This window comes from Leucoraja erinacea, chromosome 7, assembly GCF_028641065.1.
Source record: "Leucoraja erinacea ecotype New England chromosome 7, Leri_hhj_1, whole genome shotgun sequence".
Classification (NCBI taxonomy): Eukaryota; Metazoa; Chordata; class Chondrichthyes; order Rajiformes; family Rajidae; genus Leucoraja; species Leucoraja erinaceus.
Genome location: NC_073383.1, coordinates 75,942,703 through 75,957,385, shown reverse-complemented (window position 1 = coordinate 75,957,385; position 14,683 = coordinate 75,942,703). Strand labels below are relative to the sequence as shown.

Genomic DNA, 14,683 nt, shown 5'->3' with positions numbered 1-14,683 from the left:
CGAGTACCGACGAACGGCCATTACCGTAAATCTCCGAGTTCGAATCGGGGCAAACTCGGGAGAGCCCTTGGAATGAACTCGTACCGTGGGACAGGGGTTTAAGACTTCAGAGATACAGTGCGGAAACAGGCCCTTCGGCCCATCAAGACCGCGCCGAGCAACGATCACCCCGATCATCCTACACACCAGGGACAATTAACAATCTTTCAGAAACCAATTAACCTACAAACCCGCTCGTCCTTGGAGTGTGGGAGTAAACCGGAGCACCCGGAGAAAACCGCACGCGGTCACAGCGAGAACGCACAAACTCCGTCCTAATAGGAACCCGAGGGGTAACCGTTTTACACAAAGGGGTGGTGGAACGAGCTGCCGGAGGAGGGAGCGGTGTATAAGATCATGAGAGGAATAGATCGGGTAGGTGGGCCAAACGCAGGCAGGCTGGTGGGACTAGTGTAGATGGGGCATGTTGGTCATTGTGGGCAAGTTGGGCTGAAGGGTCCGTTTCCACGCTGTATGAACATGACGATGATTCCACAAATTTACACACACAAATACACACCGTAAAAAAGGAATTCCAGATGCTGCTTTACAAAAAATGGCTTGGAGCGCTGAAGTAACAGCGCATCAGACAGCATCTCGGGAGGCCATGGATAGGCAACATCTCATGTAGGGACATACACACGGACACATACACACACACACACATAGACACATACACACACACACACACTCCACACACACAGATAGGCATACAAACACTCCTACACACACAGCCACATACACATGTACACACACATACACACACTCCTACACACAGACAGACACACATAGACACACTCCTGCACTCAGACACACACACACTCCTGCACACACACATACGCATAGATACATAAACATTCACATACGCCTACACACACATACACACGCACTCACACTCCTGCACACACATACGCATAGACACATAAACATACACACACTCCTACACACACACACACACATTCCTACACACAGACACACACACACACACACACACACTCCTACACAGACTCTCCATTCTCTTCCATTGAAATGGTACACAAAGCAAGGTGTCAATCTAACACAAATCAGTGCCAGCTAATTTCCACAGGCTACCACAGATAAAGGATTGGCAGATGATGCTGTTGCAATCTGGTACCTGCTCCAAGAATGCAGACTTGGCCACGATAACCACAATGATGTTCCCGAAAGCCACAGTCAGGAGCCAGCCAGACTGAAGCACAGCTTTCATGTTTATAGGAGCCTGAAACAACAAAAGTAGAAGCAATTTAATTTAGTTTGAGTTTAGTTTATTGTCACGTGTATCTTTTGTTGCGTGCTACCCAGTCAGTGGAAAGACAATACATGATTACAATCGGGCCGTCCACAGTGTACAGATCCACGATAAAGGGAATAATGTGAATAACATTGAGTGGGAGATGAAGTCCAGTAAAGTCCAATCAAACATTGGGCCCCATGTTATAGAAAAGATGTTGTCAAGCCAGAAAGGGTACAGAGAAGATTTCCAAGGATGTTGCCAGGACTAGAGGGACTGAGCTATCGGGAGAGGTTGAGTAGGCTGGGACTCCGTTCCTTGAAGAGCAGGAGGATGAGGGGAGGTGTATAACCTCTTATTGAGGTGTATAAAATCACGAGTGGAATAGATCGGTTAGATGCACAGAGTCTCTTGCCCAGAGTAGGTGAATCGAGGAGCAGAGGACATAGGCTTAAGGTGAAGTGAAAAAGATTTAATAGGAATCTGGGGGGTAACCTTTTCACACAAAGGGTGGTGGGTGTATGGAACAAGCTGCCAGAGGAGGTACTTGAGGCTGGGACTATTCATTCGTTTAAGAAACAGTTAGACAGGTACATGGATAGGACAGGTTTGGAGGGATATGGGCCAAACGTGGGCAGGTGGGACTAGTGCAGCTGGGAGATTGTTGGCCGGCGTGGGCAAGTTGGGCCAAAGGGCCTGTTTCCACACTCTATAACTCTAACTCAGCGAGCCAGGCTGAAGAAAAGGAACAGGTGATGTTTCGGGTCGAGACCCTTCCTCAGACTATTCCGATTTCTTCAGGCTTGATGCTTCTGAATCTTCCACCCCCCCCCCACCACACCATCCCAGTCCTGGGCTCCAGATAACAATTTACTCTTTACCACATAATCCAGTTTCCTTTGCCTATTATGCTCTCTGTTGCATGGAGCCAGAACGTGCAATGAATTGTTCCTGAATCTGTGACATTTGTGACAGGAGTTTTGACTGGATCCCATTCTGACCAGAAGCCACTTAGATACCGGACCCACGTTGGATGTAACAGGCACTGGACAGCCAAGGGATTTTGGACGTCTCTCCACTGAAATGTGTCGTTCTATCCACACAATAAAGGGCTGAGTGAAGCAATTCTGAATTTTGGGAAGTTTTTAGCTTGAGGTTTGTCTCCATCTGGTGGCAGTTCATAAAACTGCAGCCCTTGGTTGCCTGCGTACGGTGGAGATGTAGAATAGAATAGAATAGTTTCTTTATTGTCATTGTAACATGGGCCATGTACAACGAAATTTAAAATTTCAGCCAGTCAGTGCAGCATTCAAACATTTCTAAAGCTAACGAAACATCCACGGTAAAATAATAAAGATAAGCAAATAAATAAATATCACAGACAAAGCACGCATACACACCCAACCCTCCATCCTTCTGTCGATTTCACCGTTACCACAGTCCCTTAGTCTGTATCGCCCCTGCGTTCCTCGGCGGCTACATTTAGTGCTTTTATAGCAGTGGGGTAAAAACTGTTTTTTAGTCTATTTGTCCTTGTCCTTGTGGATCTGTACCGTCTGCCTGACGGCAACAGTTCAAACAGGGAGTGTCCGGGGTGGGAGATGTCCTTTATTATATTCTGGGTTTTTTTGGTGCAGCGGGAACTGTGTAGGTCCTCCAAGGTAAGGAGAGGGCAGCCGACAATCCTCTGGGCGTTGTCAATGGCCCTCTGGAGCGCTTTCCTCTGAGCCGCTGTGCAGCTGGTGTACCACACGCATACACAGTATGTTAGTATGCTCTCAATGGAGCACCGATAAAAGGACAGCAGCAGCCTCTGAGTGATGTTGTTCTTCCTGAGCACCCTCAGGAAGTGCAGTCTCTGCTGGACCTTTTTCAGCAGCGCAGTGGTGTTCACGCTCCACGTCAGGTCCTCCTCAATGTGGATTCCCAGGAAGCGGAAATCCGCCACCCTCTCTACACAGTCCCCTCTGATGGTCAGTGGTACCATGTCCGTATTGTTTAGAGGTCTGAAGAAGGGTCCCGACTCGAGATGTCACACATTTCTTCTATCCAGAGATGCTGCCTGTCCCGCTGAGTTACTCCAGCATGTTGTGCCTATCTTCGGTGTAAACCAGCATCTGCCGTTCCTTCCTACACACTGTGCAGGTGTGGGATGTTACATTATCAATGTGCTTCCTTGCAATCTTTTGTGTTACAACCTAATCTCAACAAAGATGTATTAACAAAATAAAAAGTCAGAAGGGTGCAGATCTACGTTACCTATCCATTTTCACCAGCATCATTAGAGGAATAGATCGGGCAGACACACAGAGTTGTTGTCAAGCTGGAAAGGGTGCAGAGAAGATTAATGGGCCTGTCCCACTTAGGCGATTTTCCAGGCGACTGCCCGGTGACTGTCCAGTTGCCGGCAGTCGCCTGAAAAACTGGCAAATGGAACGGCGACTGTCAGAGTGGAGCACGCGCACACACACACACGCACACACAAACACATCGCTTCCTTCACCAGCCCGTTATGCAGGCGGGGGACAGGGCAAGTGGGGAAGCGCTGTCTGAGTGAAATTCACACGATGCAAAGCCAAGTAATACAGACACACACTGCGATGATCAGGAAGGTTGGCGCTGTAATTAAGATGGCTAAAGCACCAGTGTACGGTAAGTTCTTTAAAAGAGGGGGGGGAGGGGGAGGGGGAAGAAGGAGTGGAGACAACTTTTAAGAAGCCAGAGATACACGGCTGTGAAGCTCGGCGGACATTTAACATTACCGGCCGGTTATCCTTGGTTCTGAAAACTACTGCTTATGTTTTTTTTCCCCCCAATGAGCCAATGAAATTCACCAGTCAGCACCGGCTACAACCTACGAGAACCTTCGACCTCCTGGCGACCCACCTACGGCACGGGAAATTCTCGCTACTCTCCATGGCGGCTTCATTCTAGTCGCCGTTAATTTTTCAAAATGTTGAAAAATTTGCGGCGACCATGATAGATAGATAGATAAATACTTTATTAATCCCTTTTCAGGGAAATTCAAAGCCAGCAGAGGTACGATTTAAAAAAACCCCACAAAATTTAACACAAACACCCACCACAGCATTCATCACTATGGTGGAAGACACAATATTTCCCCTCCTCCATTTTCCCCCGTGATCGGGACCACAACCTTCCTTCGTCGCCTCTGCGGGCGTCCAGATGTTCAGACAAGGTACGTCCTGAATCGGTGCTTCCCCACCAGAGACCGTGGCTTCAAGTTGTGTAGGCCGCAGCTCGGCGGTCGACGATTTAAAGTCTCCGCCGTACCGCAGCAAGAAGCACCGCAGACTGCAGGGCCAGCGGTCAGAGCTCTTCTCCTCCCGGGTCCGCAACGAGGGATCCCAGGCTCCGGACGCCGCGCCAACTGGAGCTCCGCAGACCGCGGCTTCAGGCTGCCGCGGGCCTGCGAGCGGAGCACTCCGCGACGAAAGCATCTTCGCTGCGCCCGCGGCTGAAGCCCCAGGCGCGTCTGATAAGACCGTGACTAGTTCCCAGAATGCGGGAACTCACGACCATGAAGGCGACTACCCGGCAACCACCCGCGAACATGTGACGACTGCATAGTCTCTTGCAGTCACCTAAAACGTCTAAGTGGGACAGGCCCATTATGAGGATGTTGCCAGGACTCGAGGTTCTGATCTACAGGGAGAGGTTGAGTAGGCTGGGACTCCTTGGAGAGCAGGTAGATGAGGGGTGATCTTATAGAGGTGTATAAAATAATTAGTGGAATAGAACAGGTAAATGCATAGTCGTTTGCCCAGAGGACTGTCCCTAACTTACAGGATTAGTTCCAGCAGTTCAACTAGTCCATTTGTTTCGATTATTCAGGCCAGTTAAGATCCTTTATCTGCCCTCTGGATAAATTATTCCAATTACTCCCATTCACTGTGGGTTAGTTTAAAAGAGGGTTTCTAACAATCTTTGTTTTAGATACACACTAAATGCTGGAGTAAGTCAATGGGTCAAACAGCATGGACATACCCCGGCCAAATTGGCCCTTTGGCCCAAGTTGCCCACACCGACCAACATGTCCCATCTACACTAGTCCCACCTGCCTGCGTTTGGCCCATACACCTTCAAACCTGTCCTATCCATGCACCTGTCTAATTGCTTCTTAAATGTTGCAATAGTCCCTGCCTCAACAATCTCTTCCGGCAGCTCGTTCCATACACCCACCATCCTTTGTGTGAAAAGGTTTCCTCAGTTCCCAATAAAATCTTTCCCCCTTCACCTTAAACCTATGGCCCCTGGATCTTGATCCCCCTTCTCTTGGCAAGAGACCCTGGGCGTCCACCCGATCAACTCCATGGTTTCTTAAACGTTGCAATAGTGCCTGCCTTGGTCTGAATTCAATCCACCATCTATATAATTAAAAGTGTCATCTTGACCATTTTCTGTCTGCGGTGTATATTGATTTTAGAAAAAAACGCTATGATTTATGGCCATCTTACTCCCAGTCCTCCTCCGCTGAGCAGGCCCCAAGGATTTTTCCCATCGATGAAAAAAAAAAAGTTATGAGTGTTTAAAAAACCTTGAGATCCTCTCGCCTGTCAATCACCGCAATGAAGGTAAAGCACCTTCTGGGGCGGGGGCGGGCAGGACTATAAAAACTTGGATGCGTGGGTGTGACTCAGTCACTCTGCAAGATTGCGCGGGTGAGGCCATGACTCTCCTTCTAAGCTGTGAATCAACCAAACTGTGAGTCTGCAATGTACTTGCAATAAATGATTTGTTGGCCTTTAATGACAATGCCATGAGTTGTTTGACCTGCTGCCCTGCCTGTGCTTGAAACTGCAATGCTTTATTGGGTCCGACTGTGTTTGGAAGGAATAAATGCTTTATTAGGTCCGACTGTGTTTGGTTCAAACGTTCCGCTCATTTCGTGACTTATGCTTAGTGGGCAGGCTGCGCTGATTGCGTAAGTTCCGGTGAGTGCAGTGATTGCGTAATTTCCGGTGAGTGTAGAGGTCACGCTGATTACAGAAGTTCCGCTGACTGCAGAAGCCCCAAAGTGGAGTGGCCGCGCTCAGCCGTGTGAGTATTCAAGAAAGTTCACTGCCGTATATATGGTGTGTGTCAGTGAGTTTGTGTGTATGTGTTTGTGAGTGTGAGTGTGTATGTGTGCTTCTGTGTGTGTGTGTCTGAGTGGGTGTGTGTGACCTGTTTTGGACAGAATTTCTGGCAGTTTCTCAGCTGCCAGCCTGCCAGGCCTGAGTGACTGAGCTGCCTGGCCTCAGTGACTGAGCTGCCAGCCCAAGAATCCATTCGGCTCACAATGTCCATACTAGCCCTCTGGAAACCAGTCCCTTCGGCCCACAACACCCATGCTAGCACTCCAGAAAGCTCCCCCCCCCCCTACTGGCCAGCAATATTGGAATTGGTGGAGAGGTGGAATATTGCATTGGGGGACCAGCCCTCCCGTGTGAAGCTGGGACCCAACGGGTCCCACTTTGTCCAGTTGCTAATATATTTGTCTATTCAAAGTTCAAGTTGGGTCTCCATGAATAAGGAGACGTCAGTGGAAGCCCGTACCTGAGAGTAGGAGAACTCCACCCCAGTAATTGAGAACATCACTTCTCCAGCAGACATCAGCACGTACTGCGGAATTTGCCACGCGATGTGGACTGTATTCGCTCTGATGTCTTCCGTCTTCCAGATCTTCAAACTGCTTTCTTCGGGCTGAGGATCGAAGAAAACAGCGGGTTAATGTCAGTCCCCAAATTGATGGTTCCAAGATGGTGCCCGACCCCGGCAACTATTTGCGTGCTAGCCACAGGTGGCTCAGCGGTGGAATTGCTGCCTTACAGCGCTTGCAGCGCCAGAGACCCGGGTTTGATCCTGAGTACGGGTGCTTGTCTATACGGAGTTTGTACGTTCTCCCCGTGACCTGCGTGGGTTTTCCCCGGATGCTCTTGTTTCCTCCCACATCCCAAAGACGTACATGTTTGTAGTTTAGTTGTGTTGGTAAAGTTGCAAATTGTCCTTAGTGTGTGTAAGAGAGCACTGCTGTGCGTGGATTGCTGGTCGGCACGGACCCGGTGGGCCGAAGGGCCTGTTTCCGTGTTGTATCTCTAAACTAAACTGAACTAAACCACCAGTAACTGGGCATTCCCAAGGATGGGATCACAGATCATCAGGATTATCCTGTATATCCCATGTACCGGGGGGGAGGCACTTACCACCACATCTGTAATGATGGTGTACGCTGCTCCGAAGTCCAACAGTCCCAAATCCACAGGGTATTTGATCGCACCATCTTCACATATTCCCTGGTAGCTGTAGGAGCAGCAACAGATTAGGACAAGGAGCAAGGAATCTACTCAGGAGTTGACTATAGGAGCAAAGAGGTCCTTCAGGGCCCTAGTGAGACCACACCTGTAGTATTGTGTGCAGTTTTGGTCTCCAAATTTGAGGAAGGACATTCTTGCTATTGAGGGAGTGCAGCGTAGGTTTACAAGGTTAATTCCCAGGATGGCGAGACTGTCATATGCTGATAGAATGGAGCAGCTGGGAGAGGATATCTTATTGAAAAATATAAGATTATTAAGGGTTTGGACAAGCTAGTTGCAGAAACATGTTACAGATGTTGGGGGAGTCCAGAACCAGGGGTCACAATTTAAGAATAAGGAGTTATTATTCCTAAGAATAATTTAGAACAGAGACGAGAAAACACTTTTTCACACAGAGAGTTGAAAGTCTGTGGACTTCTCTACCTCAGAGGGCAGTGGAGGCAGGTTCTCTGGATACTTACAAGAGAGAGCTAGATAGGGCTCTGAAAGATAGCGGAGTCAGGGGATATGGGGAGAAGGCAGGAACGGGGTACGGATTGGGGAAGATTCACATTGAATGCACCTATTGTCTATTGCACCTATTGTCTATTGTCTACAGCTGCCTGGGACATCTCTACTATAGGTGGAGTGAGGAACTGCAGATGCAGGTGTAAACCAAAGATAGACACAAAATGCTGGAGTAACTCGGTGGGACAGGCAGCATCTCTGGAGAGAAGGAATGGGTGACAGTTGAGGTGGAGACCCTTTCGGGCGGGTCAAGACCCTCAGTCTGAGGAAGGGTCTTGACCCGAAACATCACCAATTCCTTCTCTCCAGAGATGCTCCCTGTTCTGCTGAGTTACTCCAGCATCTTGTGTCTGTCTTACATTTGTACTTTAGTTTACTTTAGAGATACAATGTGCAATGTTCATGCTTATAAGTTGTTTTCTCTGGAATGACAGAGGCTTGATAGAAGCATATGGTTTAACGTTCTACGAGCAGTATTGGCCTTTCGGCCCATCAAGTCTACTCCGTCCTTCAATCGTGGCTGATCTACCTTTCCCTCCCAACCCCATTCTCCTGCCTTCTGCCCATAACCCCTGATAGTACTAATCAGGGACTTGTCAATCTCCGCCTTAAAATTATCCAGTGACTTGGCCTCCACAGCCTTCTGCGGCAATGAAGTCCACAGATTCACCACTAAAGAAATTCATCCTCATCTCCTTTCTAAAGGTACATCCTTTAATTCTGAGGCTATTGCCTCTGGTCCTAGACTCTCCCACTAGTGGAAACATCCTCTCCACATTCACTCTAGCCTAGCCTTCCACTATTCGGTAAGTTTCAATGTCCCCGCTCATCTTTCTAAACTCCAGTGAGTACAGGCCCAGTGCCATCAAACGCTCATCAAAGAAAATAGGTGCAGGAGGAGGCCATTTGGCCATTCGGCCCTTCGAGCCAGCACCACCATTCATTGTGATCATGGCCATGCCTGCCTTCTCCCCATATCACTTGATTCCGTTAGCCCCTAGAGCTCTATCTAAGTCTTTTAAATTCATCCAGTGGGTTGGCCTCCAATGCCCTCTGTGGCAGCAAATTCCACAAATTCACAACTCTCTGGGTGAAAACGTTTTTTGCTAATCTCAGTCTGAAATGGCCTCCCCTTTTTCATAATCTTTTTATTATTCCCCTTTATCATATGTTAACCCAATCATTCTCGGGATCATTCTCATAAAAAGGCCCATCAGTTCACCGAGTCCGTGCCGACAGCGAACACCGCATACACGTGCTATCCTGCGCAATTTTCAGAAGCCAATTAACCTACAAACCTGTACGTCTTTTTAGTGTGGGAGAAAACCGGAGCACCCGGAGGAAAACTATGCGGTCACAGGAAGAACATACAAAGTCTATACGGACAGCACCCGTAGTCGGGATCGAACCCGAGTCTCTGGCGATGTCAGGCAGCAGTTCTACCAGCTGCGCCCTTAAGTAGAGAGTTACTGATCTGAGGGTTTAGAGCTGGTTCCATATCTATATACAGGAGGAATAACTAACTGTTGAGTGCAAGGCCAGACTCTCCGTTCTCTGAAACAGTATCATGTCCACCTTGTAGCGAGTCCACTTTAGTTTAGTTTAGAGATACAGCACGGAAACAGGCCCTTCAGCCCGCACCGACCAGCGATCCGCAATCGAACCAGCCCAACACGCCACTGCGGACAATTTTACTTTTAATGCAAGCCAATTACCCTACAACGCACTGTCTTTGAGTGTTTGAAAACTTTTAATGCAGAAAAATTACACAGGCACGGGGGGGGTTACAAAATTTTACAGACAGCACCCGTAGTCAATCGAACAACCCTGGCGCTGTCAGGCAGTAATTCTATGACCCATCAGATAAAGCATAAAAAGATTTTCTAACTTGTAACCTTTGCTCTACGAAAACCCACGCAGGTCGTGACGAGTTTCATTGTCCTCCTGATTAATTTACATTGTACTCCTCATTGTCACAGACAGCACCCAACAGTCCAGGATCGAACCCAGGTCCTGTTGGCAGCAACATTCCCTTTGCACCCATGCTCCGCCACCCCCCCCCCCCCCCCCCCCCCCATCTGAAGAAGGGTCTCGACCCAAAACATACCCATTCCTAGAGTGATACAGTGTAGAAACAGGCCCTTCGGCCCAACTTGCCCATACCGGCCAACATGTCCCAGCTACACTAGTCCCACCTGCTTTTGTTTCGTCCATATCCCTCCAACCCTGTCCTATCCATGTACCAGTCTAACAGTTTCCTTAAATGTTGGGATAGTCCCAGCCTCAACTACCTCCACTGGCAGCTTGTTCCATATACCCACCACCCTCTGTGTGAAAAAGTTACCCCCCCCCCAGATCCCTATTATATCTTTTCCCCTTCACCTTAAACCTATGTCCTCTGGTCCTCGATTCCCCTACTCTGGGCAAGAAACTCTTTGAAGGGATACAATTCCTTCTCAAATGTCCATTCACCTCTCTCTGGCACGAGACTCTGTGCGTGTACGTAGGTTGAATCGTAGAGTCATAGATTCATACAGCGTGTAAACAGGCCCTTCAGCCCAACTTGCCCATGCCGACCAACGTCCCATTTACACTACTCCTACCTGCCTGCCTGCGTTTGGCCCACCTACCTGATCTATTCCTCTCATGATTTTGTACACCTCTATAAGATCACCCTTCATCCTCCTGCGCTACAAATAGTAGAGTTCCAGCCTGCTCAACCTCTCCCTGTAGCTCAGACCCTTGGGTCCTGGCAACATCCAGAACCAGGGGTCATAGTTTAAGAATAAGGGGTCAGTCATTCAGGACTGAGATGAGGAAAAACTTTTTCAGCCAGAGAGTTGTGAATCTGTGGAATTCTCTGCCACAGAAGGCAGTGGAGCCCAATTCAAGATGTTTTCAAGAGAGAGTTAGATTTAGCTCTTGGGGCTAACGGAATCAAGGGATATGGGGAAAAAGCTGGAACGGGGTACAGATTGTGGATGATCAGTCATGATCATATTGAATGGCGGTGCTGGCTTGAAGGGCCGAAAGGCAATAGACAATAAGTGAAGGAGTAGGCCATTCGGCCCTTCGAGCCCGCGCCGTCATTCATTCTGATCATGGCCTACTCCTGCACCTATTTTCCATGTTTCTATCTTCCCTCCAGAGATGCTGCCTGTCCCGCTGAGTTTCTCTGGCGTTTTGTGTCCATCTCCACTTACTGTCCTCGGGTGACGATTTTGTACGTGGAGCTGCCGTAGTTTGCATCCACCATGCCGAATTCCTCACCGCCAAGCGTGAAGTTCAGGTCTCTGCTGTAGGCGTTCACGAACCTGCGGGAAGAAGCCAGGCCTTGCGTCGGACGTGGAACGATGGGTTTGCCGGCTGGTAACAGACGGAGGGGGTTAGCGGGGAAACTGTCCTACCTCAGGGTGGCCTTGCCCTTCTGTGGCTTGGACTTCTCATCTTCCAACTGGGGGTAAAGGCAAGACAGTTACCATAGAAACATAGAAAAATAGGCGCAGGAGTAGGCCATTCGGCCCTTCGAGCCAGCACCGCCATTCAATATGATCATGGCTAATCATCTAAAATAAGTACCCCGTCCTTGCTTTCTCCCCATATCCCTTGATTCCGCTAGCCCCTAGAGCTCTATCTAACTCTTTTAAATTCATCCAGAGAATTGGCCTCCACTGCCTTCTGTGGCAGGGAATTCCACAGATTCACAACTCTCCGGATGAAAAAGCTTTTCTTAATTTTAGTCCTAAATGGCCGACCCCTTATTGTTGCCCCAAAAAAAAGCTTTTCACTGAATCTTGGTACACAAAACAATAATACACTTAAACCTAAACCTAGCCAAGTATAAAGGTTTTATGTGGAGGAAGGAACTGCAAATGCTGGTTTAAACCAAAGATAAGACACAAAAATCGATGGCCATGGGGTAGGTAGATATTTTTTTGCAGAGATAGACAAATATTTGATTAGAAAGGGTGTCAAGGGTTATGGGGAGAAGGCAGGAAAATGGGATTAGGAGGCAGAGATCAGATTCAGATTCAGATTCAATTTTAATTGTCATTGAATACAGAGACAACGAAACGATGAGATTGAATGGCTGAGTGGACTCGATGGGCCGAATGGCCTAATTCTACTCCTATAACTTGTGAACTTGTGAGGTGGTAACTAGTTGAGCTTCACTGTCTGTATAACCCGTCATCGCCCACTCCACGGCCAACAATGGACCATTGTGGGCTCCACCACCTTTCCTTGGTCATTGTTGCTTTTTGCATATCTTTCATTCATTTGTTCTGTGTACCTTCTATATCTCTGTGCCTCCCTCTCCCCTGACTCTCAGTCCGGAGAAGGGTCTCGACCCGAAACGTCACCAATTCCTTTTATCCAGAGATGCTGCCTGACTTGCTGAGTTAGTCCAGTTTTTTGTGTGTTTAAAGGGCCTGTCCCAATTGGCGATTTTTTTCGGCGACTGCCAGCATAATTGGCTGAAGTAACCGGTCACCGAAAAAGTGGCGGCGTGACGACGTATTGACGCGCGGCGTCTCCTCAAGTGTCGCAACATTTTTTTTGTCGCCGCTGGATTTTGAAATGTTCAAAATCTTTCGATGACCCTGATACGTCAGTCAATGATGCCGGCAGTCGCCGAAATAATCGCCAAGTGGGACAGGACCTTAAAGGTTCCAGGCGATGGTTAATACCTACCAATCGGCAATGTAGGCTTGTGCTCTCGTTATAGACCAGAATGCTGTAGGCATTGGCTTCACTGAGAGTTTGATGGCATATTGTGTTCCTGCCTTCATAGGTCAGATCAAACGTGAAGGATTGGTTGTTAGAATCAAGCTGCAACTTGATGTAATGATCTGGATCCTGTGACACAAAATAAATATTTTAGATTTTTTAAAGGCACGATGATATGATAAAATTTATATTTCCATAGAGATGTTAACATGGTAAAATATGGTGAGACAAATTGTAATCGGTCTCGTTGACCTTTCCTGCATTCTTTCTACAGTCACAGTCGCAACACGGAAACAGGCCCTTTGTCACCGAGTCCGCGCCGACCAGCGATCCCCGCACACCAACGCTATCCTACGCACACTATGGACAATTTACCTTTATACCAAGCCAATTAACCTACAAACCTGCATGTCTTTGGAGCGTGGGAGGAAACTTGAGGTCCCGGAGAAAACCCACGCAGGTCACGGGGAGAACGTGCAAACTCCATACAGACAGCAGGATCAAACCAAGGTTTTTGGTGCTTTAAGGCGCACAACTCTACCGCTGCGCCACCGTGCCGCCCATTCGGACAGGTACATAGATAGGACAGGTTTAGAGGGATATGGGTCAAATGCAGGCAAGTGGGACTGGTGTAGATGGGGCATGTTGGCCGGTGTGGGCAAGTTGGGCCGAAGGGCCTGTTTCCATGCTGTATGCCTCTAGTATTTCTTATTGTCATTCTTACAGCACCATTACAGGCAGGATGTGGAGGCTTTGGAAAGAGTGCAGGTTTACCAGAATGCTGCATGGTTGAGAGCAGGGGTGTCAAACTCATTGTAGGTCACGGGCAAAATGCAACTTCATGCGCACCGGATTGCGCTGCAAGCGCAGCCTGCTCCGGCACCGTGGACAGCTGCAGCCCGCTCTGGCATCGGGAAAATGATCCCGCAGGCTGGACCCGACCCCTACATGGGCCGCATCAGGCCCGCGGGCCGCTAGTTTGACACCCCTGGTTTAGAGGGTATTAACTATAAGGAGATGTTCCACAAACTTTGGAATGTTTTCTCTGGAATGACAGAGGGTGATGGGAGACCTGATAGAAGTGTATGAAATAATGAGAGTCATAGATAGAGTAGACAGTCAGAATCTTTTTTTCCCCAAGTGTGGAAATCTCAAAGACTAGAGAGCATAGTTATAAGACGCGAGGGACAAATTTTAAAGGAGATGTGTGAGGCGATTTTTTTCACAGAGAGAGTTATATGTCTCTGGAACTCAGCGTGGTGGCTGAGGCATATAAGAGGCTTTTAGATAGGCACATGGATATGCAGGGTATCGGAGGATATGGTTCATATGCAGGTAAAGGAGATTAGTTTAACGGCATCATTCTGTCTTGTTTTGATGACATTAAGTCCTGGTTGGCCCTAAACTTTCTTGGATTTAATGAAAAGAAGACAGAGGTGATTTTATTTGATCCCAATGGCTGCCGTGAACCTCCATTTGTTGATTTAGGTCCATTGTCAAGGTACGTGAAGCCAACAGTTGTGAACCTGGGTTTTAGGATGGACAGTGACTTTAAATTAGATCGCCAAATATGCGCGGTGGTTAAGTCCAGCTTCTTTCACCTAAGGAAGCTGGCGAAGGTGAAGCCCATTCTCGAGCGGCAGCATTTTGAGACAGTAATCCATGCCTTTATTACATCTAGGCTGGATTACTGTAACGCGCTCTATTTTGGTGTTGCTCGTTCTTCACTGGCTCGTCTCCAGTTGGTTCAGAATGCTGCTGCTCGCCTTTTAACAGGGACTCGAAAGAGGGAGCACATATCGCCAATTCTGGCCTCCCTACACTGGCTCCCGGTGCACTT

The 14,683-nt window shown here is 48.3% G+C and overlaps 1 protein-coding gene across 1 annotated transcript in view; it reads right to left on the bottom strand.

Moving 5' to 3' along the window:
- Positions 1–1,028: 1,028 nt before the first annotated feature.
- Positions 1,029–14,683, bottom strand: part of LOC129699114 (solute carrier family 15 member 2-like) — a 55,162-nt gene continuing 41,507 nt past the window's right edge. Inside the window, exons 17-22 of the mRNA XM_055638781.1 lie at positions 12,808–12,972; positions 11,523–11,569; positions 11,319–11,429; positions 7,498–7,594; positions 6,851–6,997; positions 1,029–1,279 (exon numbers count right to left, since the gene is read on the bottom strand). Coding sequence (XP_055494756.1) covers positions 1,094–1,279; positions 6,851–6,997; positions 7,498–7,594; positions 11,319–11,429; positions 11,523–11,569; positions 12,808–12,972 — 753 coding nt within the window. The 3' untranslated portion in view covers positions 1,029–1,093. The remainder of the gene's footprint in view (positions 1,280–6,850; positions 6,998–7,497; positions 7,595–11,318; positions 11,430–11,522; positions 11,570–12,807; positions 12,973–14,683) is intronic.